Source organism: Macaca mulatta, chromosome 10 (genome assembly GCF_049350105.2).
Source record: "Macaca mulatta isolate MMU2019108-1 chromosome 10, T2T-MMU8v2.0, whole genome shotgun sequence".
Taxonomy (NCBI): domain Eukaryota; kingdom Metazoa; phylum Chordata; class Mammalia; order Primates; family Cercopithecidae; genus Macaca; species Macaca mulatta.
Genome location: NC_133415.1, coordinates 100,557,848 through 100,581,992, shown reverse-complemented (window position 1 = coordinate 100,581,992; position 24,145 = coordinate 100,557,848). Strand labels below are relative to the sequence as shown.

Sequence of the window (24,145 nt, the reverse complement as noted above, 5' to 3'; positions counted from 1 at the left end):
GGGCATAGTGGCTCCCACCTATAACCCCAGCACTTTGAGAAGCCAAGACGGGGATCACCTGAGTTCAGGAGTTCAAGACCAGCCCGGCCAACATGGTGAAATTCCATCTCTACTAAAAATACAAAAAATTAGCCGGGCGTGGTGGCGGGCGCCTGTAACCTCAGCTTCTGCAGAGGCTGAGGAGGAGACTCGCTTGAACCCGGGAGGCAGAGGTCGCAGTGAGCCGAGATTGCGCCATTGCACTCCAGCCTGAGTGACGAGCAAAACTGGGGAAAAAACAAAACAAAAAACTAATAGGAATACCTTTTTACCCAATTACAAGATCCCTTAACAAGGGGCTTTCAGGCACATCCCCAGCAGACTGAAATCTTACAATGGCCCTGTCTACCCATTTTATTCATGGGGAAACCGAGGTTCCAAACGGACTTGCTCACGGAAAAAGTGAGCCAGTGAGTGGAAGATCTGGCACTCAAACATGCCAGTTGTCCAGCCCAAAACGTCCAGCTCCAGGCTCTCGTTTAAAGCCCTGATTGAATCCCCCACTGACGGGGAACTGCAACTTCATCTCCCTCACCTCCGTACCCCACGGTGTGGGCAGATACAAGAGGACGCAAATAGTCACTCCCTGAGACCAGCCCGCTGCTGCTCCTCTCCCTGGGGATGATTTGGTGGTGGAATTGGGTGGATTATTCAGAGACAGCTATTATCTGACTCGGGTCTTGGGCTGCCACCAACACATCAGAGGCTCACTGGGTCCAGGGAAGAAATTGTTTCTGCAGAAGTGGCCACAGAAGGCTTTTCTGCCCGTTTGTTGACCAAGCAAATTGTAAAGACTTTGCTAACTTCAGCGGAGTTGAGTTTTCACTCTGCCATAGCCACCCCTGTTCAAAGAAACTCCCATTGTTCATGCCAGCCACCATACAAATCATTATGCAAGAATGAGCAGCCGGCAGCCTTGACGTAAATATTGACCTGATTCTTCCTCCTCCTCTAGATCTGCGAGTAAAGAGGGACGAGGGAAAAGAAACAAAGCCACAGACGACGCAACTTCAGACTCCTGCATACCAAAAGAAGCACCAGATCAGCCAAAACAGAAGATGGGTCCCCCGAGCCTCGTGCTGTGCTTGCTGTCCGCAACGGTGTTCTCCCTGCTGGGCGGAAGCTCGGCCTTCCTGTCGCACCACCGCCTGAAAGGCAGGTTTCAGAGGGACCGCAGGAACATCCGCCCCAACATCATCCTGGTGCTGACGGACGACCAGGACGTGGAGCTGGGTAAGCCTCAGGGCCCCAGGGTGGCACCTCGGCCTCTTGGCGCAGGGTCCCTGGGTTAGGCTGAGGCTCCTGAGGCGAGGCAGTGGTGTTGATTCGTAGTGGTCATTTTTGAGTTCGTTGAAACCAAGACATGGCACCCACACGTGTTTGGGGTCACAACTGGGTCCTCAAGGTTAGGGGTCTCTACCCTCCTCCAGTTGCAGAACCATTCCTGGATTTCTCCAAAGAGTTAAAGAGAACAGGCTGGGTGCGGTGGCTCACGCCCGTAATCCCAGCACTTTGGGAGGCCGAGGCGGGTAGATCACCGGAAGTCAGGAGTTTGAGACCAGCCTGGCCAACGTGGTGAAACCCCGTCTTTACTAAAACTACAGAAATGAGCCGGGCATGGTGGCACACGCCTGTAACCCCAGCTACTGAGGAGACTGAGGCACAAGAATCTCTAGAATCCGGGAGAAAGAGGTTGTGGTGAGTGGAGATCATTCCACGACACTCCAGCCTGGGTGACAGTGTGAGACTCTGTCTCAAAAAAAAAAAAAAAAAAGGATGAGACATGAGCCTGGAACCAGATTTTGGAGGCTCTTGTGGGTTGTGGCAAAGACTGCCAATCATTGATCCCATGAAAGGTGGTCCCTCGGCCTCCATCCATTCTCAAAGGATAACAGCACGTTGTTGGTGGCAACAAATGTAAAGGTTGACTAGGTTAGCCTTGACAACCTGAATTTGTCTTTTTTTTTTTTTTTTTTTTTTTTTTGAGGCGGAGTCTCGCTCTGTCGCCCAGGCTGGAGTGCAGTGGCGTGATCTCGGCTCACTGCAAGCTCCGCCTCCCGGGTTCCCGCCATTCTCCTGCCTCAGCCTCCCGAGTAGCTGGGACTACAGGCGCCGCCACCACGCCCGGCTAATTTTTTTTGTATTTTTAGTGGAGACGGGGTTTCATTGTGTTAGCCAGGATGGTCTCGATCTCCTGACCTCGTGATCCGCCCGTCTCGGCCTCCCAAAGTGCTGGGATTACAGGCTTGAGCCACCACGCCCGGCCTGAATTTGTCTTTTGGCTACCAGCAAAAGGTAATTTACATAAAACCAAGTTGTTCCTTGCAATGCTTTGTATTAATGATCACAAGTATAGATTTTTTCCTCCGGGAGCTTCTCAGTGCAAGAAGAATTTGTAGCCAGGAAGCAGTCAGAGCCCAGAGCTTTTATTGACCATATGACACATAGGATACCTATCTCCTGGCAGCATTTAGAATGAGGTAGATTTGATAACTATGGGGAGCCTGCAGACTGTGGCCAGAAAGGTGTGTTTTGTTTCTTGCAGAATTTTGCAGAGAGGTCTGGCAGGCAGCACCTGGACCTCAGAGCTTCTTGATCTGACGTTGTGTAGCCCCCACACTGTTTCGGTTGTAGTCATGCCTAGAATTTCCGATGCCCTGCACGTTCGTTCATTCATCCAGCAGATGTTTATTACGCATTTGTTCCATTCAGTGCACTGTGTCAGGAGCCAGAGAACTGGGGGAGGCTCATTCCAGGTGGGGAGAACAGGAAATTCAAAGATACTGAGATAGAAATGAGCTCGGTGGTTTGGAGCCAAAAACAAAAAGTGCCAGGGAGCCGGAGTGGAGGGAGTGGGGCCATGATGGAGAGAGATGAGGCTGAGGAGCCAACTTGGCCCGGGTCGCACCAGGCCTTGTGGCCATGGTGGAGGCTTTGAGTTTGATTCTTGGTAAAATAGACATGGATGAGGGGGCCTTAAGAAGAGGAAGGCAAGGCCGGGCGCAGTGGCTCAAGCCTGTAATCCCAGCACTTTGGGAGGCCGAGACGGGCAGATCACGAGGTCAAGAGATCGAGACCATCCTGGCTAACATGGTGAAACCCTGTCTCTACTAAAAAAAAAATACAAAAAACTAGCCGGGTGAGGTGGCGGGCACCTGTAGTCCCAGCTACTCGGGAGGCTGAGGCAGGAGAATGGCATAAACCCAGGAGGCGGAGCTTGCAGTGAGCTGAGATCCGGCCACTGCACTCCAGCCTGGGCGACAGAGTGAGACTCCGTCTCAAAAAAAAAAGAAGAGGAAGGCCGTGACCTCAGTTAGGTTCCAACAGGATCCCCCCAGCTCTTTTGATGAAATTAAATTGCAGGGGTAAGGGCAGAAACAGGACACCCATTCAGAGGCCAATGTCGTGATAGGGCAGTGATGATGGAAGCTCAGACCTGGGCGCGGAGACCCGATCCCACCTGATGTATGTTTGGGAAATAAACAAATCAATGGGTTAGGTATGCGGGTTAAGGAAAAGAGACATTTCAAGGGCAACTCCTAGTTTGGGGCCCGAATCAACAGGTGAGTGACTGCATACCCACTCTTAGGAACGACACATTTTTGCAACATGATCCAGCTAAGTCTCATGTCTGAATCTCACTGAATTTTGCCTGTGACTTGTGAATAAAACCAGCAGTGTATCCAGATAAAAAGAAACCAACTGCATATGCAGATGTAAGGAAACCAACAGTATATGCACATACAAGGAAAGGAGCCACGGATATGAAGTAGACACAGGAGCAAGGAGAACAAAGAAAGCCGCGGCTGACTTAAAATACAGAGATTTCTTCTCTCCATTTGACAGATGGAAAAATTGAGGCAGAGAGAAGCCACTTGTCCAAGTTTGCACAGCTGGAATGTGATTAAACATGATTTGAGCTGGGTGCAGTGGCTCACATCCCAGCACTTTGCGAGCCTGGGGAGGTAGGATCACTTAAGGCCAGGAGTTCGAGACCAGCCTGGGCAACATAGTAAGACCCCATCTTAACAAAAAATATAAAAATCAGCCAAGGATGGTGGTACATACCTGTAGTAGCAGCTAGTGGGAGGCTGAGGTGAAGGGATCACTTGAGCTCAAGAGGTCAAGGCTGCAGTGAGCCTAGGTCACACCACTTCTCTAGCTTGGGCAATAGAACAAAACCCCATCTCAGAAAAAAAGAGAAAAACAAGATTTGAACCCAGAACACGTGATCTTAGCCACTGCTCTGTTTAGTCAGATTCCTGGGGTGGATATTGAGTTGTTTTCAGATTGGTAGTGTGTGCGTTTGTTAGTTTTTCACTGTTACAGATATTGTTGCTGGAAATTTTAACAGGCATCTTTGCGCAGGCAAGGGAGTGCTTCTGAAGGATAAATTCTAGGAGGTGGATGCCGTGGGTTTAGAGCCCCTGGTGTTCAGTGGCCTGTGTCAGCTCTTGCCCAATAGCATTACACAGCATAGATCAGGGCCTGCAAGTCTTGCCCTCTGCAAACAAGCCAGACCTCTTCTACCAGCAGCACTGGGTTTCGAAGGAGACTGAGCCTCCTTCAGGAGGTGAGGGATGGGAAGGTCGTTGTGGGAGGAGCATGATGGGCTTTTTATAAACCACTAGACAGACCCAGATCAATAATGCATGTCCCAAAAAAGCCCAATACATTATCTCACAGTCTGCTACAACTGGCATGCAGCGGGTGGTCCTAAAAAATTTATCATTTGCTATTTTCTGCTCATCCGTGCAGCAGTTCTGACAGCCCTCTGGACTGGAGACTTCTCAACTGAGATAATCCCAGGATTCTTTCCAGTCCCAGGACAGAGAACAGACGTCCATCCTCATTAGGGTCCTGTTGGGAGGACTGGTGCCAGATACACAAGATGAGGGACTTGTTCTGTTTCCTAATTGCAAGGCTCGGGGGTCGGAACTGTACCACGTATATTCGATTTTCCTTTCCCTGCACGCATTTGATTCCCTGAGCTGTCTTTTGAAATTGTCAAATGCCCAGGGGAACTGCTTCCAGGGCCATAGTAGTTTGTAAGTGGCCTAAATTATCATTACATGTTTAGAGTAGTTGGGGACATCCCTGTGTCTCGGTGACCCTCAGAGACCAGCGGACTTCTGCTGGCCTTCCGCTCCAAAAGAATAAGAGGGAAGCACGTGGAGGTGAAGGTCTCGTTTGCAGACGTCCTTTGTTCAGGGAGGCTGTAGAATCTGTGGGCTCTGCCAGGGTTTACTGGTTTAATTTGATCTAAACCTCTGGGGAGCCGCTGGGGCTCTGACAGGCTCTGAGACACCAAGAGGATTAAGACATGATTCTGGCCTGGAGCAAGAGAATTTTTGCAGCATCCCAGTTCTGATGTATGACTTGAGAATTTCTTTAACTGGACTTATTTTTGATGCTTAAATATTATTTTAAAAGAAACCTCCAAATTCTGACTGTAAAGGAAAAACACAATACACATTGCGTTCGGTAAAGGATCACTGCAAAACCAAACACAGTGAAAACCAAGTAGTGTTTTTAAATGTCAGCAAGATGCTGCCTCCCACAAAGCCGGTGTGGCTCTGCTGTAATGAGGGCGATGGGCAGTTTCAGAAGCAGTGTTAAAGGTGAAGTAGCACCTGCCAGACTTTCTTCTTGACCTGATCAGCAGGATAGAGGCTAGAAAAGAGAAGAACTTTCTCAAGCTTTTGATGTGAGAGCCCCACTTACATGGGCACCACTTGGTGGTGGCCCTTGTGTCAGAGGGTTAAGGATACAGCCAGACTCCAAACCCCAGAATATCGGGGTGGATTCCCTAGTGCTCATTTTCCTGAGTGTTCACACCAGGCAGAGATGGTTGCCTTTTAGGGGCCCCTCAGATGGTCAGATTTGAAGTGTGCCCCGCGAGACTACATGCAGTGTTTGCATTTCTTTTTTTGTGTTTTGTTTTTTTTTTCTTTTTGAGACAGAGTCTCACTCTGTCACCCAGGCTGGAGTACAGTGGCGCGATCTCGGCTCACTGCAACCTCCGCCTCCTGGGTTCACGTGATTCTCCTGCCTCAGCCTCCCAAGTAGCTAGAATTACAGGTGCCTGCTACCATGCCCAGCTAATTTTTGTATTTTTAGTAGAGACGGGGTTTCGCCATGTTGGCCAGGTTGGCCTCGAACTCCTGACATCAGGCAATCTGCCGTCTTGGCCTCCCAAGATGCTGGGATCACAGGTGTGAGCTACCACGCCTGGCCTGATGTTTGCATTTCAAAAGAATTCTTTGCCTTTCAGAACATCTTTATTTGTTTATATTTTTTGAGACAAGGTTTCGCTCTGTCACCCAGGCTGGAATGCAGTGGCGTGATCACTGCTTACTGCAGCCTCAACCTCCCGAGCTTAAGCAATCCTCTTACCTCAGCCCCCGAAGTAGCTGGGACTACAGGTGCACACCATCACATCACACCCAGCTAATTTTGGGAGTTTTTTTTTTTTCTCTCTTTTTTTTAGAGATGGGCTTTTGCCATGTTGCTCAGGCTGGTTGCAAACTCGTGAGCTCAAGCAATCCGCCCCCATGGGCCTCCCAAAGTGCTGGAATTACAGGTGTGAGCTGCTGCCCCCAACCTTTCAGAACATCTTTAAAGGAAAATACTCTGAGCAAAGTTGCAAGGGTAAGAGGCTGTCTCATTAGCCACTGGGTTCAAATCCTCACTCTACCATTGACTGTGTGCCCTTGGGAAAGACTTGCCCTCTCTGTGCCTCAGTTTACTCATCTATAAAGTGGAGATGATGATCCGTCTCCCTGGCATTCTTGTGAGGACTGAATACCTGGCACCTGTCATGTGTGACTGTTTGCTCTCACTTGGGTTGTTAAAGCCATCGTCTGTTAGAGCACCCTGGGCCAATGCCACGTGTTGTTTGTCTATAGCAAGCTTTACATATCAAAATGACATTAAAATCTAAGTGTCTCATGGCACTGAACAGCAACATTATGTTAGAGTCTCCTCTGGCTGACAGTGGGGTGAGTGCCGCCCACACTCATGCAGGTGAGCCAGCGCCCACTCTGCCAGGTATGTGTGAGCCTGGCATGGCGACATACCCCATAATTTGAGTGGCAGTTGTCCATCAAGTTTGCCATGGGTTCTTCTGCTGTTACTGCCTCTGCCGATGAACAGAGTTGCACCATCATGGCTTGCAAAAAGCAACTGAGTGGTGGTTTTGGGTCCTGCAAAAGTACCAGGGGAACCAGCATTCCACTGGATGTTAAAAATGCCTGTGTCACAACCACTCTTTGTCAGCCTAGATTCTCTCAGTTACGAGTGATGTAAACTCAAGCAGGATTGAGGAAACAAAAAGGGGACTTTATTGGACTCATATAAGTAAGTCCAAGTATACACTGAGCTTCAGGTGCAGTTGGATCCAGAAGCTTTGTCTCTGGATGGCCTCTGTTCCTCCATCTCTCCCTGATCTCAGCTTTCCTCCAAGTCGGCTTCACTCTCAGGCCAGCTCTCCAGGCAGCGTTCCTGGCATTGCTAGACCCACATGAACACCATACAGGTGCAAACCATCCCTGTGGAAAGAGCTTCTCTCACCTAGAAGACGGTCCCCAAATTGAGTCTTTTTGGTCTGACACTGTCTGGGACTTCTGGTCAACCAGATTCAGGGGAATGGAAAACAATGGTTGGCCGGATGGAGTCATGTGCGCATTCCTGGAGCCAGGACTGAAGCCAACCCCACTTGAACCACGAGGACTGGGATTGGGATAGAGCAAGTTCCCTAAAGGAAAATTCAGAAGCCGGCGCCAGAAGAAGGCAGGTAGCTGGTGTGCAGTCCATTTAGAGAGATGCTTGTGACACCCTCACGTGGCACTCTCTGAAGCAGCTGCTCAAACTGGACCAGACTCATTCATTTAGCAGATGTTTCCTGAGCACCTACTGTGTGCCAAAGGAGATCCAACAGCAAACAAACTAAACAGAGCTTACATTCTTAATATAAGAGTTAACAAGACACATCAAATCTATAGTACACGAGAGAGCAGAAAGTGAGGAGGAGAATAAAGCCAGGAGGGGAAGCTAGGAGGGACGATCAACCAGAAGAAAGGTGGAGAAAAGAATCGCTGGGATTTTCTATAGGGTAGTCTCATTGGGAAGGGGAAATCTGAGCAAAGGAGGTAAGGAAACCAGTCAAGGGGGTTCCCTGGGGAAGAGCACTCCAGGCATAAGGAACAGTGTGTGCAAAGGCCCTGAGGCAGATACTGTGCCAGCAGGCTCAGAGCAGCAAAGAGGCCAGAGCAGTGTGCACAAGGACAGCAGGAAGAGTGAGCGGTAATGGGGAGGTGGTGGTTGGATGGACCGTGCAGGGCATGAGCCTTTGAATGGGAGGAGGATTTTGGCTTTCTGAGTGAGATGGACACAATAGAGGACATTGAGCAGAGGAGGAACACCACCTGATTTGTGTCTTCCAAGGACGCCTCTAGAAGAGTGGACTGAATAGGTGTAATGAGAGCAGGGTGTCCAGTAAGGAGTCTACTGCAACAGTCCACGTGTGAGATGAGCCCAGTGAGGAGTCTGTTGCAATGGTCCAGGCATGAGATGATGGTGGCTCAGACCAGAGTGAGGAAAGTAGTAAGTGCTGATCATAGTTCAAAGGTAGAGCTGATACAAGTGCTGCTGATGGAACTGATGTGGGATGGGAAAGAAGAGTTGAGAATGACTCCAAGGTTGTGGCCTGAAAAACCATGAGAATGGATTTTCTGTGTATACAGATGGGGAAAGCCATGGTTAGAAGCTCTGGGCCGGGTGCGGTGGCTCAAGCCTGTGATCCCAGCACTTTGGGAGGCCGAGATGTGCGGATCACAAGGTCAGGAGATCGAGACCATCCTGGCCAACATAGTGAAACCCCATCTCTACTAAAAATACAAAAATTAGTGGGGCCTGTTGGCAGGCGCCTGTAGTCCCAGCTACTCGGGAGGCTGAGGCAGGAGATTTGCTTGAACCCGGGAGGCGGAGGTTGCAGTGAGCTGAGATCGCACCACTGCACTCCAGCCTGGCAACAGAATGAGACTCCGTTTCAATCGATAAATCAATAAACCAATCAGTAAGTAAAGAAAGCTCCGTTCTGGACCTGGGAAGTTGCAGGTGCCTGTGAAAAGCCAACAGGAACTGTCCAGTAGGCAGCCACATCAGTCAGACGTTGACGAGAGAGGCCCAGGCCTGGGTGGGCTTAGAGTAGGGGGAGGGTGGGGATCGTATACAAACTGTGTGCTTATTTGTGCTTCGCTGAATCTGAGACTCTTCCCAGATCCTGAAAGTTGCAGGGATCCAGCCTGGAGACCTGTCCTGTGGGAGAGGCAGGCTTTTGAAAGAGAGGCGTAGCAGAGGTCTGGCCGGCCTCCTGTTCTCCACTTTCCATCTGTGAACACGAGGAAACCACACCCTGTGCCACTGACTGATATCCAGGAGATCAATTCCAAATCGCAGGCTCAAGTACTCTCTGTAGGGGCCAAATGGCTGGAAGCCCAGGACAACATGCCCAGATTCCAGATGCCAGATCGGTGCTAACTTCCAGCTCAGCTTCTCTGAGATCCCACCTCCTGGCCTTCCTGCCACTGATCACTAGAGGAGGAAAAACACGTGGATGCAGGTTATCTCAGAAAGAAGAGAGGCTCATTTGGACCCACACTGGTGTTCAGCTTGCCAAGCACATTCCTGTAAGATGATTTTTTTTTCAATTCAGCAACATTTGAGAGATCACTTGAGTTCTGGAAGTTAAGTGTATCAGGATTAGATTTGGCTGCATGTAAAAGCAAACATAAAATAACACGGCTTAAACAAGACAGAATGATGCAGATGTCTGGAGGTAGGCAGTCTAGGACTGGCTTGGTGGCTTCAAGGTTATCAGGGACCCAAGCTCCTCCTCTGCCTTTCTGTTCCATCATACTTAGTGCGTAGCTTCCATCTGCAAAGTCACCTTGTGGTTAGAACAGCTGCTGGAGCTCCAGCTGTCACAGCCACATTCTAGGCAGCAAGAAAAAGGAAGCAGAGGCAGAAGGGCAGGATACAGAAAAAAGAACCCACTTCAGAAGTCACATGCAACACGAATAGATCTTATTTACTTAGCCACTTGATCTCAGCAAGAATTATAAAGCACATGCAAATTTGAATCATTCAAAGGCGGTTTAAGTGTTTTTTGCTAAAGTGTGAGCAAGTGTGAGGAAACTACTAGGGCTAATGCAGTGTGCCCCAGGCTAATTAGCATCAGTGGGACAAGAGGTTACTGGAACCCAGAGGCACAGAGGGTCACCTCACAAGAGCTGTCACCCTCTGTTGGCACCACAGGGAGGAAGGTGGAGGAATCTGTCTGCCAACCTCACTTTCTTCTTTCGCTATTCTCCTGCCAGGGGCCCTTGTCAGTCAAATCCAACCCAGAGCCCAGAGAGTGAAGGGGCTTGTTGAACCAGCACCTCCAGGCCAGTGCCCTGGGGTAGAGAACTGGACAGAGGGCAGGGCTGGAAGGCCACAGGCAGACTCCTGGCACATCTTTGGCCATAAGGGAATCTGGGAAATGTTTCCTCGATGGGTGCATTGAAAATAAAGTCAGGGCCTGATCAGAGGAAGAAGGGGAAAGAGATACTGGTGGGCAACTGAGGGTCTCAGCCACACCAGAGATCAGGAGCAAGTGTCCCAGCGAGGACAGCTCCTCCAGCAGTGGGAGGCGTGGCTGTGCGGCCGAACACCGGGGAGACCTGCGTCATGAGGAGATGTTTAGATGTTCACGTGGAAACCCGAGGCAGAAGCACGGCACATACAAGAGCCCTGTGGCAGCAACAGGTTTGCCAGGACCTTGGAGGAGGGCAGCAGGACCTGGGAATGAAGGGGAGGAGGATGGGGAAGGGGGCAGAGAGCAGACAGGGGAGACCCGGTGGTCCCCTGCAGGCTGTGCAGCAGGGTCTGGATTTGATTGCAAGCCCGATGGAAGGACCCCGGAATGTTCTGAGCTGATCAGCTATGCGTGCGTGTTCTCAGAGGTACACCCCAGCTGTGGGTGCAGAGGGTGGCCCAGGGACAAGAGCGGAAGCAGGGAGATCAGGTGGTGGTTGCAGCGGTCCAGGTGGGAGATGCTGGTGGCACGGAGCAGGACGGGGCGCTGCAGAGCGAGAGGGGTGGGTGGATTCCGGCGCTGCTTGGAAGGTCGGCAGGGTTTGCTTGATGGATCGTGAGTGGGCGAGTGAGGGAAGAGGAATCGGGGATGACTCCTAGGTTTTTGTCTGAGCCGTTGGGCAGATGGTGGTGCCATTTACAGAGATGGGAAGGCGGGGGCAGGAGGAACAGATTGGGAGAGGTGGGGAAGGGTGGACATTAAGCTGCTTTGCAAACGTCACCCACCAGGCCTGTGGCTGGGGGGCAGCTCTGCGTAGCCTCTTCTGAAAAGTGGGGAAAATACCCTGGAAGCCCTGCCCCACTGAATAAATATCCCCTCCCAGGGATGGTGATTGTAGCCTTTCGAGTTAGAGGAATATTTCTGGGTGGAGCTTCTCCGAGAGGAAATGACCAATCATTGCAGAGCCCCATCAATTACACCCAAGCCCTGCCCTTTCCCATGTGTGCCCTGCCCTTTCCCATGTGTGCTCTGCCACCTCTCTGCTGTGGTTGACAATTACCGTAGCAGAATTTTCTCCCAGGAACTTCTACAACCAGAGGCAGCAGAAAGCAATGGAGAAAAAATTAACTGCATGGTCTCTCTGACAACTCGATGCTTATTAATAGAATCTCAGTCCTGCCTCTTCGACATCTGCTTAATTGATTTTGGGTTTAGGAACCGATTTGGAGGCTTGGCTTTTCATAGCTGAAACCAGCAATAACATTTGACTTTATTTTGTGATGTCCAAGAGTCAGGAATGGCTCATCTTTGCACCATCAAAAGAAAAACAGCCTCCTCTGAGCAACAGGTCCCCGGAATCCAGTGTCATTATTCTGGATTGAGTTACAGGCACAGCAAGAGTTGCCACCGGCAGCAGTGAACACATTACTAGGTGAAAAATAAGAGATTCCCTTGCCCAAGTGTGGCTGCCGATTTCTGCTGTTTGTGCCCCAGGCTTTTCTCTCCCCTTTGCTAGAGACAGAGCTATTCTGGGGCAGTTGGTGAGGTCTGAGGGGCCCAGCCTGCTGCAGCCCTTTCGCACATGTTGCCTTGGGCATGGTAGGGAGCTCACAAGCTGATCCTACAGCATTGCAGACATTCCAGGGACACTTGAGGGCCAGGAGAGGGCTGCTGAATGAATTCCAGCCTGTTAGGTGGACACCAGTAGCCAGAGGACAGTGCAGGACACAGGTTCTTCCCCATCTGTGGCTCGACCTTATAGCCCTCTTCATCCCCTGCCTGTCCAGGTCAAGGCTCTGTTCCAACCTGTACCTGACCCCGCAGCCTCTCGGGAAGCCTCCCCACTGAATGCCTGTTCTCTGCAGGTCTCTGGGCCCCAGTGGACTATTACCTTTGCAGATTTATTTAGCTGCTCCCTTCACTTGGAATTGAATCAGCTAAGGGTTGCAAACTCCATGCCCACCGGGCCAGGGAGGTACTGGCAAGGAGGAAGTAGACATGGTAGGGGCCGTGGAAGACTGGAGGAGGACCTTCTCAAGTGGGCCTTCGCTACTCGGGTCCAGCCCACTGTGGGCCCATCAAAGCCAGATCTTTACATTTTTCAAGCAAAGCCAGAAAGCTGAATTGATGTGAAATCTCACAATTTAAGAAAAAGGCCATTCAATTTTTAAAATCCTTTCCTTTTGGGCAGACCTAAATCAAACACACATGCAGACAAGATTTAGTCTAGAGGGACTCTGTTTTTTAACTCCGTGTGAGACGATACTTGTTGAAAAGCTGACATGCGGCCAGGCGCGGTGGCTCACTCCTGTAATCCCAGCACTTTGGGAGGCCAAGGCAGGTGGATCACTTAAGGCCAGGAGTTCAAGAACAGCCTGGTTAACATGATGAAACACTGTCTCTACTAAAGATACAAAAAATTAGACAGGCATGGTGGTGGGAGCCTGTAATCCCAGCTACTTGGGAGGCTGAGGCAGGAGAATCACTTGAACCCAGGACGCAGAGGTTGCAGTGAACTGAAATCATGCCATTGCACTCCAGCCTAGGTGACAAGAGAGAAACTCTGTCTCAAATAAATAGATAAAGCTGACATGCATTAAGTGCTTTCTGTATGTCAAGCATTGAACTGAAAGCCATATATATATACATATATATAATTTTTTTTTCTCAAAACTCAGAACAACCCTGAGAAGGAGGCACTGTTATTCTCCCTGCTTTGCAGATGGGGAAACTGAGGTGCAGGGTGGCTAAATCATTTGCACAAGGTGCCTGATTAACAGGAAGTAGCAAAAATCAAGATTTGGACCACTCACCCCAAAGGCACCATCTGTAGCCCGCGTGTCCCCTAAGAATGTTTACTCTTCATTTACTCACACAGAAGCACCGGGAAGAGCAGCAAAAGGCAAGAAAGAAGGGGATGGCATGATTCTAATCAGCACAGTCCCGAGAAAGCCTTGCTGAGAAGGTGATATTTGCAGAGACCTGAAGGCAATGAGGGACTTAGTCTGGGCTGAGGAGCGGCAGGTGCAAAGGTCCTGAGGGAGGAACATGCTCGGTGTGTTTGAGGAACAACAAAGAGGTCAACATGACTGGAGCAGAGGAAGCTTGAGAGAGAGAGAGAGAGTGGTAGGAGTTGTAGTTGGAGCGAGTGAGTGTCCAGATCACTGAGGACCTTGTAGAACAGAGGGAGGACTTTGTTTTTTACCCTGAGTGAGGCAGGCGGTCACTGGAAGACAAAGGGCAAACGAATATGATGATCTCACTGACTGTTTTAAAAGGAGTCCTGGCCAGGCAGGCACGGTGGCTCATTCCTGTTATCCCAACACTTTGGGAGGCCAAGGCAGGAGGATCACTTGAGCCCAGGAGTTCAAGACCAGCCCGCACAACGTGGTGAAGCCCCATCTCTACAAAAAATACAAAAATTAGCTGAGTGTGGTAGTGTGTACCTGTAGTTCCAGCTACTCAGGAGGTGGAGGTGGGAGGATCACCTGACCCTGGGGAGGTCGAGGCTACAGTGAGCTGTGATCACACTACTGCATTCCAGCCTGGGCAGCAGAGTGAGACCCTGTCTCAAAAGAAACAAAGGCCTCTGGGCACCAAATGGAGAATAGAAGAACAGCTTAGGAGCCTACTGCAATAGTCCAGGCAGAGAAACCAGTGATTTGAATGAATTTAAGTCAATGTCCTGAGTTTACTGACTCTGCCTTTTTCTCCCTGCCCCATTCTTCCTTCCGCTGCTTTCCCTGGGAGGCCCTGCCATCACAGACTCTAATGATATGTCTGTAATTTTAAGAAACTAGTCATAGGGAGGATCATCTCATTAGTTCTACATCAAAATCACCCAAGTTGGGGGCTACAGGGATTTGTCTAGGAAGGGTGTGGGGTGCCCCTGCTCCCAGCTGAACCAGGCCTCCAGCAGATATGAGCCACCTAAGCCTCAGGAATGGCCAAAAAAAAAAAAAGGAGGGGGGGGCGGCTGGGGTCATGTTTTAAATCCTGAAACTCCCTGGCACCTTGCTAAGTCCCCATAGATAGTGTTTGCTCTGACTTAGACCTTTAGAAGAGCAAATTCATTCAGCATTTCCTATGACACTGGCAACGTCATCATCTGTGGCAGGTCAGCAAAACATTGATTTTATCACTGATGGACTTACTGGATGGTACATCAAAAAAAAAAAAAATATATATATATATATGTATATATATATAACTCGCACCTTAATTCTCTAACTCAACGTAGTTAACTTGGATTGAGATTAAAGGGTTTTTTCTTAAATCACGTTAAATAAAAATATCAAATGATAGCACAGGGGTACACAGGCCCCCAAAAAGCCACCTTGAATGGGGAGGCAGTTCAGGAGTGTCATGGGAGAAACCGCACTCTGGCCATTGGGTGGTTTGGGCCCCCAAATTTAAATCCCAACCGATGGGGGTGGGGGTGAGGCCTCTCCGGCCCATCGGAGTCACAGAGGTGTCAGAGTGAGCTCACCCTCTGCCCGGTGTAGTGGGAAAGTTTGGTCATGGAAAGAAACCGGGTCTGTTTTTGTCTGCATGTCCCCAGGTTTATGTTGGACGGAAGAAGTTGAGGTTGGCTGGCCCGGCTGTATTGAAAAGCTTGAAAACTGGCCTTTTCATTTCTGTGTGGCCGTGTCGTTCAGGTCCTTCCCTCCCATCGGAGCTGTCCTTCTGCATTAGGGCCGGGGCTGGGCAAGGCGATTAGATCATATGTTTTTTTGTGTTAGAGATGTGGGTTTACACAGCCTCGTCGCCATAGCAGCTTTAATAAAGCAGGTTACTGTCCCCGAGGGGAGGCTTAGCACATAACACTGCCCAGGCACAGATGCTGCTGTCATTCCGGGGCACTGTTGTCCTTTACTCGTGGATTGACACAGCGCTCCTCCGCCAGCTGATTTGGGAAGGGTGAGTGCTGGCCAGGAGCACCCCGCAGCTCGCTTCCTCTGGAATGAGGAGGAAGGAGATTTAAGCATTTCAAGACCCTGGATCTGAGCCCATTAAAAACAAGAAATGTCTCTGGAGGCTGTTCACTGTTTGCCAAGGCAGCACTGGGGGCTGTGGACTGCAGGTGATTTCATCAGGTGATGGCCTGCCCTGCGCTTCGTTCCAGGAGAAGGGTCTGACCAGTCGGATGGGTGGCCAGCTTTTGTCCTTTCTGCAGGTTCTGGAGACCGAGAGAGGCCGAGCTGTCACTACCAGCTGCTTCGTCCTTTCTCCTTAGCGTTTGGGACCAGAGAGCAAAGGATCGATTCCACTTGGGGTGCCCTGGACTCATGCATTTAAGAAACATTTATGAGCACCCGCTGCGTGCCAGGCACTGTTCTAGGTTTTGGGGCTAGAACTGTGGAGCCATCAGAAGTCACAGGGGACAAAAGACGGGATCAGTAGATAAATACATAAAAGTATATCGTGTGTTAGATGATGAGTGCAGGGTTGAAAATGTCAGGCAAGGAAAGGAGTAGAAAATATTGGGGGCCAGGGAAGGCTCCACGGAGAAAGGAACTCTAAAGACAAGAAGGGGGTGAGAGCACCACTGCGGGGCTCTAGGGGAGAGGTGTTCCAGGCAGAAGGAACAGCAGGGCGAAGGCTCTGGGATGGGAGCACGCCTGGTCAGTCTGCAGACAGAGGGGAGGCCCCTGCGGCTGCAGAGAGTGGGCGGAGAGGGGGATGGGGTTAGGGAGGGAGGGAATTGGGTCCCACCACTCTCTGTGGATGGCCTGAAGGAGGCTCCTCTGAGTGAGCAGGAGCCCCGGAGAGTGTCAGGAGAGGAGACTCTGGCTGCACCATGGGGAATAAGCGACTGGAGTCCCATCAGGAAGCAATTGGCCTGATTTCAGGGAGAGAGGATGATCGCCTGGCCCACAGGGGAGGTGGCAAGGGTCTGACCGTGGATGCTTACATTGAAGAGAGAGCAACAGGCTTTGCTGATAGATTGGATGTGGGAACTGAAAGATGGGAGGAACCGTAGCCAAGATGATTGCCCGAGTACCCAGAGGAAAGGGGAGTGGCTTTGGGAGGAGCTGGAGGGACGGTGACATCAGGGCTCGGCTGTGGGTGTGGCACTCGAGGTCTAATCGACAGCCAGATGACATCAGCGGATGTCAGGGTTGTACCAAGCCACATATCAAGGGATGTCAGGTCCCGGTTGTACCAAGCCAGTGATTGCTAAATTCTAATCATTCCCTCACAATTTTCATCATATATCTGTATGCCACTTGTACTATTACTTACTTTTTAAAAATTGGCTGTAATTGTTTGTTGTTGTTTTTTTTTTGTTTTTTTTTTTTTTTTTTTTTTTTTTGAGACGGAGTCTCACGCTGTTGCCCAGGCTGGAGTGCAGTGGCGCGATCTCGGCTCACTGCAAGCTCCGCCTCCCGGGTTCCCGCCATTCTCCTGCCTCAGCCTCCTGAGTAGCTGGGACTACAGGCGCCCGCCACCGCGCCCGGCCAATTTTTTTTTTGTATTTTTAGTAGAGACGGGGTTTCACTGTGGTCTCGATCTCCTGACCTTGTGATCCGCCCGCCTCGGCCTCCCAAAAAAAAAAAGAAGGATTTCTACTACCCTAAAGGAAAAGCTGAGGTTACTTGCCCTAAATAGAAGGAAACCAACTCACGCAATTAACCTAAGTCAGTGCCACCCCCTGCCTGGAGCTCCAAGCGGCCTTTCACACCACCAGTGTCCCTGGTGTTTGGTGATGTGACTCTGTGCCGCCCCACCACTGGTGTGCCTGATGAAGTCACCACTAGGTGGCCCCCTTCTGGGTCACCAAGGGACCATTCTGAGCTTAACTGAAGCCAAGAGGGGACCAGGAGCATGGGGACCTCGCTGTACTTCCTCAGGACACTGTTACCACCTCCCGTGTGACAGCAACGTTTTGTGAATGTGAAACTCAGCACCCCACCTCTACTGGGTTTGAGTCTTCTCTGCCTGCCCAGCTGTGCAGCCTTAGCCAGTCATTCAGCTCCCAGGTTCAGTTCCCTCTTCTGTAAAATGGGCCATTGGCAGAATTAAGTGATGAGTGTCTTCAGCCCTGCCATAAGCATTCCGCCAGTGGTAGTCGCCACTATTAAGTATAATGATTATTGTTGGCATAGAAGACTGCCCTCTTCCCCAGGAATAAGTTGGAGCGCTCTCAGTTCCCTAGGTATACCAGAAGGTTGCAACACCCAGGCGTTCAGGGGTCAGGCAGGTAATGAGAGTGGGTTCAGGTGGCGTAAGACTGTAGGGAGTGCAGGGGAGTGTGGCACACTGGAGAGCAGATATTCTGTGTGATGCTATTAATATCAAATTTTTAAAATCCACTCTATAAGACACCAACACACAGATCTGTGGACATCAACTGGTTTGGACTCCTGAGATATGAAAACCCAAGAGTGTAAGATAGTATTCGATGTGTTATTGTAGCTGGTGTCTGTTGAGCACATGATGTGCCAGGCACTGTGCTAGGCAGTGAACAAAGTAGGCTGAGTCCCTGCCCTTGTGGAGTGCTCTGGTGAAGGCAGCAACACACAAATAAGTGAAATCAAAATGACTTGTGTTTGAGGACAGTGACTGCTATGGAGAGACACGGAGTGGGGAAGCAGAGTGGAGAGTGCTATGGGTTGGGGGAGGCAGTTTCAATACAGGCCAGGGAAGGGCCTCTCCAAGAAGATGGTGTCTGATCAATACTTTGAAGAAGACAGAGGTAGCCCTGTGACTGGAGGAGTGGGAGCATCCTAGGCTGGGGGTACGGCTGAGGCAGAGACCAGGAGGTGGGAGGGCAGCCAGTGTGCAATCCTGGGACCTCAAGGGCAAGACCTTGGTGCCTTGATTGGTGGTAAAAATTGAAAGTAGAAGCAGCTGATTGGTGAGCAGAGGGCCCTCCCCAGATCCCCAGGAGGCTGTGGTGGGTCTAATGTGTGTTTTCAGGTCTCTAGGGGGTTGCTAGGTGAGTGGGATCACAGCCTTCACATGCCTGGTAGACCCTGTTTTGGTTTCCCACTGCTGTCCTAACAAATCACAAACTGAGTGGCTTAAAACAACAGAAATGTACTCTCTCAACAGTTCTGGAGGCCGGAAGTCCGAAATCAAAGTGTTAGCATGGCTGTGCTTCCTCAGAAGGCTCTAGGGGAGAGCCCTTCGTTGCCTCTTCCAGCCCTGGGACCCTAGGAGTTCCTTGTTCCTTGGCTTGTATGTGCATCCCTCCAGTCTCTGCCTCCCTTTGAATGTGGCCTTCCCCTCTGTGCCTGTGCGTCTTCTCCACTTTGTGTCCTATGTGGACACTTGTCACTGGATTTAGGGCCCACCTGGGGAATCCAGAACAAATCTCACCTCAGTATCCTCAATTTAATTACGTCTGCAAAGACCCCCTGTATTAAGTCTGTATTCATGCTGCTGATAAAGACATACCTGAGACTGGGTAATTTAGAAAGAAAAAGAGGTTTAATGGACTCAGTTCCATGTGACTGGGGAGGCCTCAGGATCATGGCAGAAGGTGAAAGGCACATCTTACATGGTGGCAAGCAAGAGAGAATGAGAACCAAGCAGAAGGGAAAACCTTTATAAAACCATCAGATCTCGTGAGACTTATTCACTAGCAAGAGAACAGTATGGGGAAAACCACCCCCATGGTTCAATCGTCTCCCATCAGATCGCTCTCACAACACGTGGGAATTATGGGGGCCACAATTCAAGATGAGATTTGGGTGGGGACACAGACAAACCATATCACCGTCTTTCCAAATATGGTCATGTTCACAGCCTCCAGAAATTAGGACATGGTATTATCTTTAGGGGACGGGGGCACCATTCAACCTGCTGCACACCTTAAGAACTGCAAGGAAAAGGGGAAAATCCAGGGATGGCCATAGAAGGAAGAGAGAGGATTTCCATGGAATGTTTCCATCAAATCACTAAAGGTCTGGGCACCAACCACAGCATACAATTGAGCATGCACTTGTCACACCTATGTTGAGTACACACTGTGTGTCACACGGCAGCAGTGCTGAGGATTCAGCACTGAGTGGAGCACACGGCCTTTGCCCTCCTGTGACTGTGGCCTGCACACAGTAGGGCTCCCACACACGTTCATTTGCTTCCTTCCTTCCTTCTTTCCTTTCTTCCTAAGTGTCTTGCTCTGCTTACAGCTTGGTTGAGGAACAAGAGCAGGCATGGCCAGACAACGTGGTTCATGACTGTAATCCCAGCACTTTGGGAGGCAGAGGCAGGCAGATCACTTGAGGTGAGGAGTTCAAGACCAGCCTGGCCAACATGGCGAAACCTTGTCTCTACTAAAAATACAGAAATTAGCCAGGTATGGGGGCTACTTGGGAGGCTGAGGAAAGAGAATCTCTTGAATCTGAGAAGCAGAGATTGCAGTGAGCTGAGATCATACCACTTCACTCCAGCCTGGGCAACAGAGCAAGACGCTGTCTCAAAAAAAAAAAGAAAAGAAAAGAAGAGCAGGCATGACTGAAACCTCAAAGCCTGGGGTATGATCAGTACTCAGGACACATGCTGCAAGAGTGCTCAGGACACATGCTGCAAGAGTGCTCAGAGCTCTCAATCCCCGGCGGCCAGGGTGGTGCCAGAGGCTCCTTACGAGAGGTGTACTAGGCTGATGGGTTGGATTTGGGGTGAGGGTTGATGGGTTCCAGGCTCGAAGAAACTTGTGGACAAGAGGCCAGCAGGGTCTGTGGCTGATGGCAGGGCACCCCAGCCAGGGAATACTCAGGAGAAGGTTTGCCACCAGGTTGGCATGACCAGATCAATAAGAGCAAACAATTCTTGGGAAGGTTCCAAAGAAAACAAAGTATAATCTTCCCTCAATTTACATGGTGGTTGGTTTCGGAAAGAAAAAACAAAACAAAAACAATGTTCTGTTTAAAATTTGTAGAACAGTTTGATTCCAGTCTCAGGTCATTTATAAACAGGTTTTTACCTGCCCTGCGGGTAGAGATGCAATTACAGTACAGGACAGTGACAGTACAGGCGCTTACAGTCACGCACCTCCAGCACCATTGCAAAATCCTCCAGACTCCAGACCTGGACCGCAGGAGTGTCCAGGCAGACTCAGGACCCAGGGTCCTCCCTGATGGTGCCGGTCGGTCCCACCGTGCAGCAGTGGCCCCGTCCACAAATGCCACCAGTGGCCCCTGCCCCATAAGTCTGCAGAATGTGCCCGCTCCAGACCTAGGGATGCCACGGTGAGAGTCCCCCCAGTGCCAGTGCCCCCCGGGTCTCCTGCCCTGCGCCTCACTTCCACCTTCACCTTGCAGGTTCCATGCAGGTGATGAACAAGACCCGGCGCATCATGGAGCAGGGCGGGGCGCACTTCATCAACGCTTTCGTGACCACACCTATGTGCTGCCCCTCGCGCTCCTCCATCCTCACCGGCAAGTACGTCCATAACCACAACACCTACACCAACAACGAGAACTGCTCCTCGCCCTCCTGGCAGGCGCAGCACGAGAGCCGCACCTTCGCCGTGTACCTCAATAGCACTGGCTACCGGACAGGTGAGCAGGGACGGGGGTGGGTGCAGGAAGGGAGAGACAGCCGAGGCGGGCATCCCTGGGTGTGGTCCGTGCGCCACTGTGGTACCCGAGATGATTGTGGATAGCCCCTAGAGCAACTCTCTTATAATTTCAGAGTTGTGCATTTATTTCTGTGTGTATTAGAGAAATATAGATGTATTTGCCTACAGTAGTGATGCAAAGTGACCTTGTCAAAGGAATTTGAGTTCCCCCCCAAAAAAGTGAGTCTTTTCAAAATATGAATTATAGTGCAGAGAGGCCACAAGGTGCCCGTGCATGAGTTTGCATCCTCTGTTAATTGTTATTAAGCACATCAGGGACTGTTGTGTTGACTTCAAACCATCAGCTTGGAAGAAGGTTCCAAAATATGGGGGTGGGAGATGGGAATTCGTGGAGGGCAACAGATATGGGGCTGTGTGGTCACTCTCTACATGGCGGTAACCAAGGTGGTGCAGAAGCTGACGTGGTGGTTGACTGTCCACACACCCGGTAAGTGTCGTCCTCGGTGGAGGGTGACCTGGTTCCTGTTTGCTTATCCTGCAGGAGGTCTTTGGTAGGCTCTGAAGGCTCACCTACCAGGCTGGTTGTCTGAGGTAGAGATGCAATTACAGTATAGTCACTTACCTCCAGCCCTATTGCAAAACCCTTCAGACTCAATTAATTTAACTTGCTTTAATTAAAAATAAATAAATACTCCCCACCTTGGGTAAGAAGCTGTGGCAGTTGTGAAATCAGATACTGTGGTTCAGATGTTGCAACCCCAGGAAGTTGCATCCAAGTGACAAGGGGTTTGTTTGGGTGGGAGTGCCGCAAGGGAAGGATGGATGCCTCCTTCAGCCTTGTTCACAGCCCTGAACCTGCAGCCCTCGAGGCGGGGCAGCTACCTCTCAGATACACATTGTGGGCTGGCAGGGATGCTTTGGGGTGGGGAGCAAGCCAGTAAGGTGTGTCTTCTTACAGCCTCATCCCACAGCCAGAATCACCTAGAAAGTATGTTCTGCTGAGAACTAGGAAGGCCTCGTTCCTATACCTTGTTCCTGTATATCGTGCGTGCCATTGTGCAAAATCAACCACCTGTTGGTTCCCCTGAGCCTCTGCAGAAAGCCGCATGTGTCAGAGGTTACCATGCCTAGATGGTTGGAGGGCCTGGATATTGCTAGCAGAAGCAGGGCAGGCAGGCCCGCAGCAGAGCAGTGGGCCCTTATTGAAGATGCACCTGCAACTTGGGTCCGGAAAGTACAGCCATGCACTCAAGAGTGACAACCTTGAAATGTTTTAAAGTCTGAATATTTCACTGAAAATATTATTTTAAAATATGCCGGCACAACTTACTTTCTGTTTAATGTATACTGGGGGCCAAAAAAAGTATGTCTGAGGGGTGAGTATGTGGCTCACAGACTCTCTTTCCACAACCTCTGGGTGAAAGGTCTATAAAGAAACTTTTCGTTCTGGATGCCGGAAGATCAGTAAAGACCCTAAACTTGTTCTCATCAATCCCCCTCATTTCACAGCCAGGGCCACTGCGGCCCAAAAAAGAGACCTGCCCAGAGGTGAGGTGTTTGTGGCATAATCAAAATGGAATGCAAGATCATGGGAACTCAGAGGGGGCGTGGAAATCGTATTCATCAGACTGAAAGGAAGCTCACATGTTCTGTGACGTTCTGAGGGCCAAGGGTGGGAGCTTAAGGCTAGTGTTCCAAAATCTTACAGACAACTTGAGAAAACAAACCATCTGAAGAATAAACATTCTCTAAAGTGGATTTCCCAAACTTGTGCTTGAGTGTACGCAAGTCACCAAAAAGCTGTCTCCCTAAAGAAGTTCTTTTATTCAACTATGCTTCATTATTATACCCTCAAGAAGACTGGGAGCATAATGTCAAGTGTAAAGAGCCAGACACAGAGAACATTTACATGTTTGTAAAACTGCCGCTGAGAATTTTATTCATTATATTTAGAATGCCACTCTGTACAAGGAATCCCATCTTACTTTCAGAACTCAGGACCCTGAAAGCACCATTTAGTCTGATGAACTGGTGTACTCCTGGTTATTAAATAGTAAGAGCCACATACCCTGTATACTTTCCCTCTTTGCCTTGGCAGCTAGGAAGCTCAGGTTTGAGTTTTATATTAGGTTGTTGTTTAAAGTGGAAATATTTTAAAGATCCAACTGTATGATATGTCATACTGATCAGTGTTGACTAAGAAAAATGACAAAAATCTATAACGACTTCAAAACCTTCTAGATTATTTTTTCCTTTTAGATTGATCTGTACATACATATTAGAATATATTGTAAATTTTTAATCCCTCAGGGACCAAAAATAAATTGTTCCTGCTGAGTCTTCAGCCATATTAAACCCTGTGTTCATGTGGCCACCTGGCAAAGTTGGTTCAGTTGGATTTAAGTTTGGCCGTGTGTGTAAGAGACCGGGAGTGTCAAATAAAATTCCAAGTTCTGGTGGCCCTGATCTATGAAGTGGTCAGAGACTCAGACTCCCTTTCTCCTTATTTCCCATTGGTGAGAAACAAGTCACATGGCCATGCATGGCTGCGAGGGGGCCTGCGAAATGTAGTCTTATTCTAGGTGGACATTTACCCAGATGAAAATTATTTTACTGTGGGAGAAGAAGCAAATGGATACTGAAGGACAAGTAAAGTCTAGGCCACCCTAACGGTTATTAGACTTTTGTGTTTGTGATAGTCGTTTGAATAGAGGAGATCAGCCCAAACTAAGGAAGACTGACCCCAGAAAAATGCTACTTAAGTGGACCCACATTTCATAATAAATAGTGCTTTTAATGTACTTAGTAAGGTATTTGATCCAGAAATGAAACTACGATATTTCAAGAATAACTCTGTTATGTTACGTCTCTTTTTTTCTTTTTTTAAGACAGAGTCTTGCTCTGTCACCCAGGCTGGAGTGCAGTGGCACAATCTCAGCTCACTGCAGCTTCCGCCTCCTGGGTTCAAGCGATTATCCTGTCTCAGCCTCCTGAAT

At 49.8% G+C, this 24,145-nt stretch overlaps 1 protein-coding gene across 21 annotated transcripts in view; it reads left to right on the top strand.

Moving 5' to 3' along the window:
* The window catches only part of SULF2 (sulfatase 2), a 131,395-nt gene that overhangs the window by 27,983 nt on the left and 79,267 nt on the right, over positions 1-24,145 (top strand). For all 21 annotated transcript variants that reach the window (XM_028828493.2, XM_028828488.2, XM_028828491.2 and 18 more), the window contains 2 exons: positions 995-1,272; positions 20,890-21,129. In XM_028828493.2, the coding sequence (XP_028684326.1) occupies positions 995-1,272; positions 20,890-21,129 (518 nt within the window). The remainder of the gene's footprint in view (positions 1-994; positions 1,273-20,889; positions 21,130-24,145) is intronic.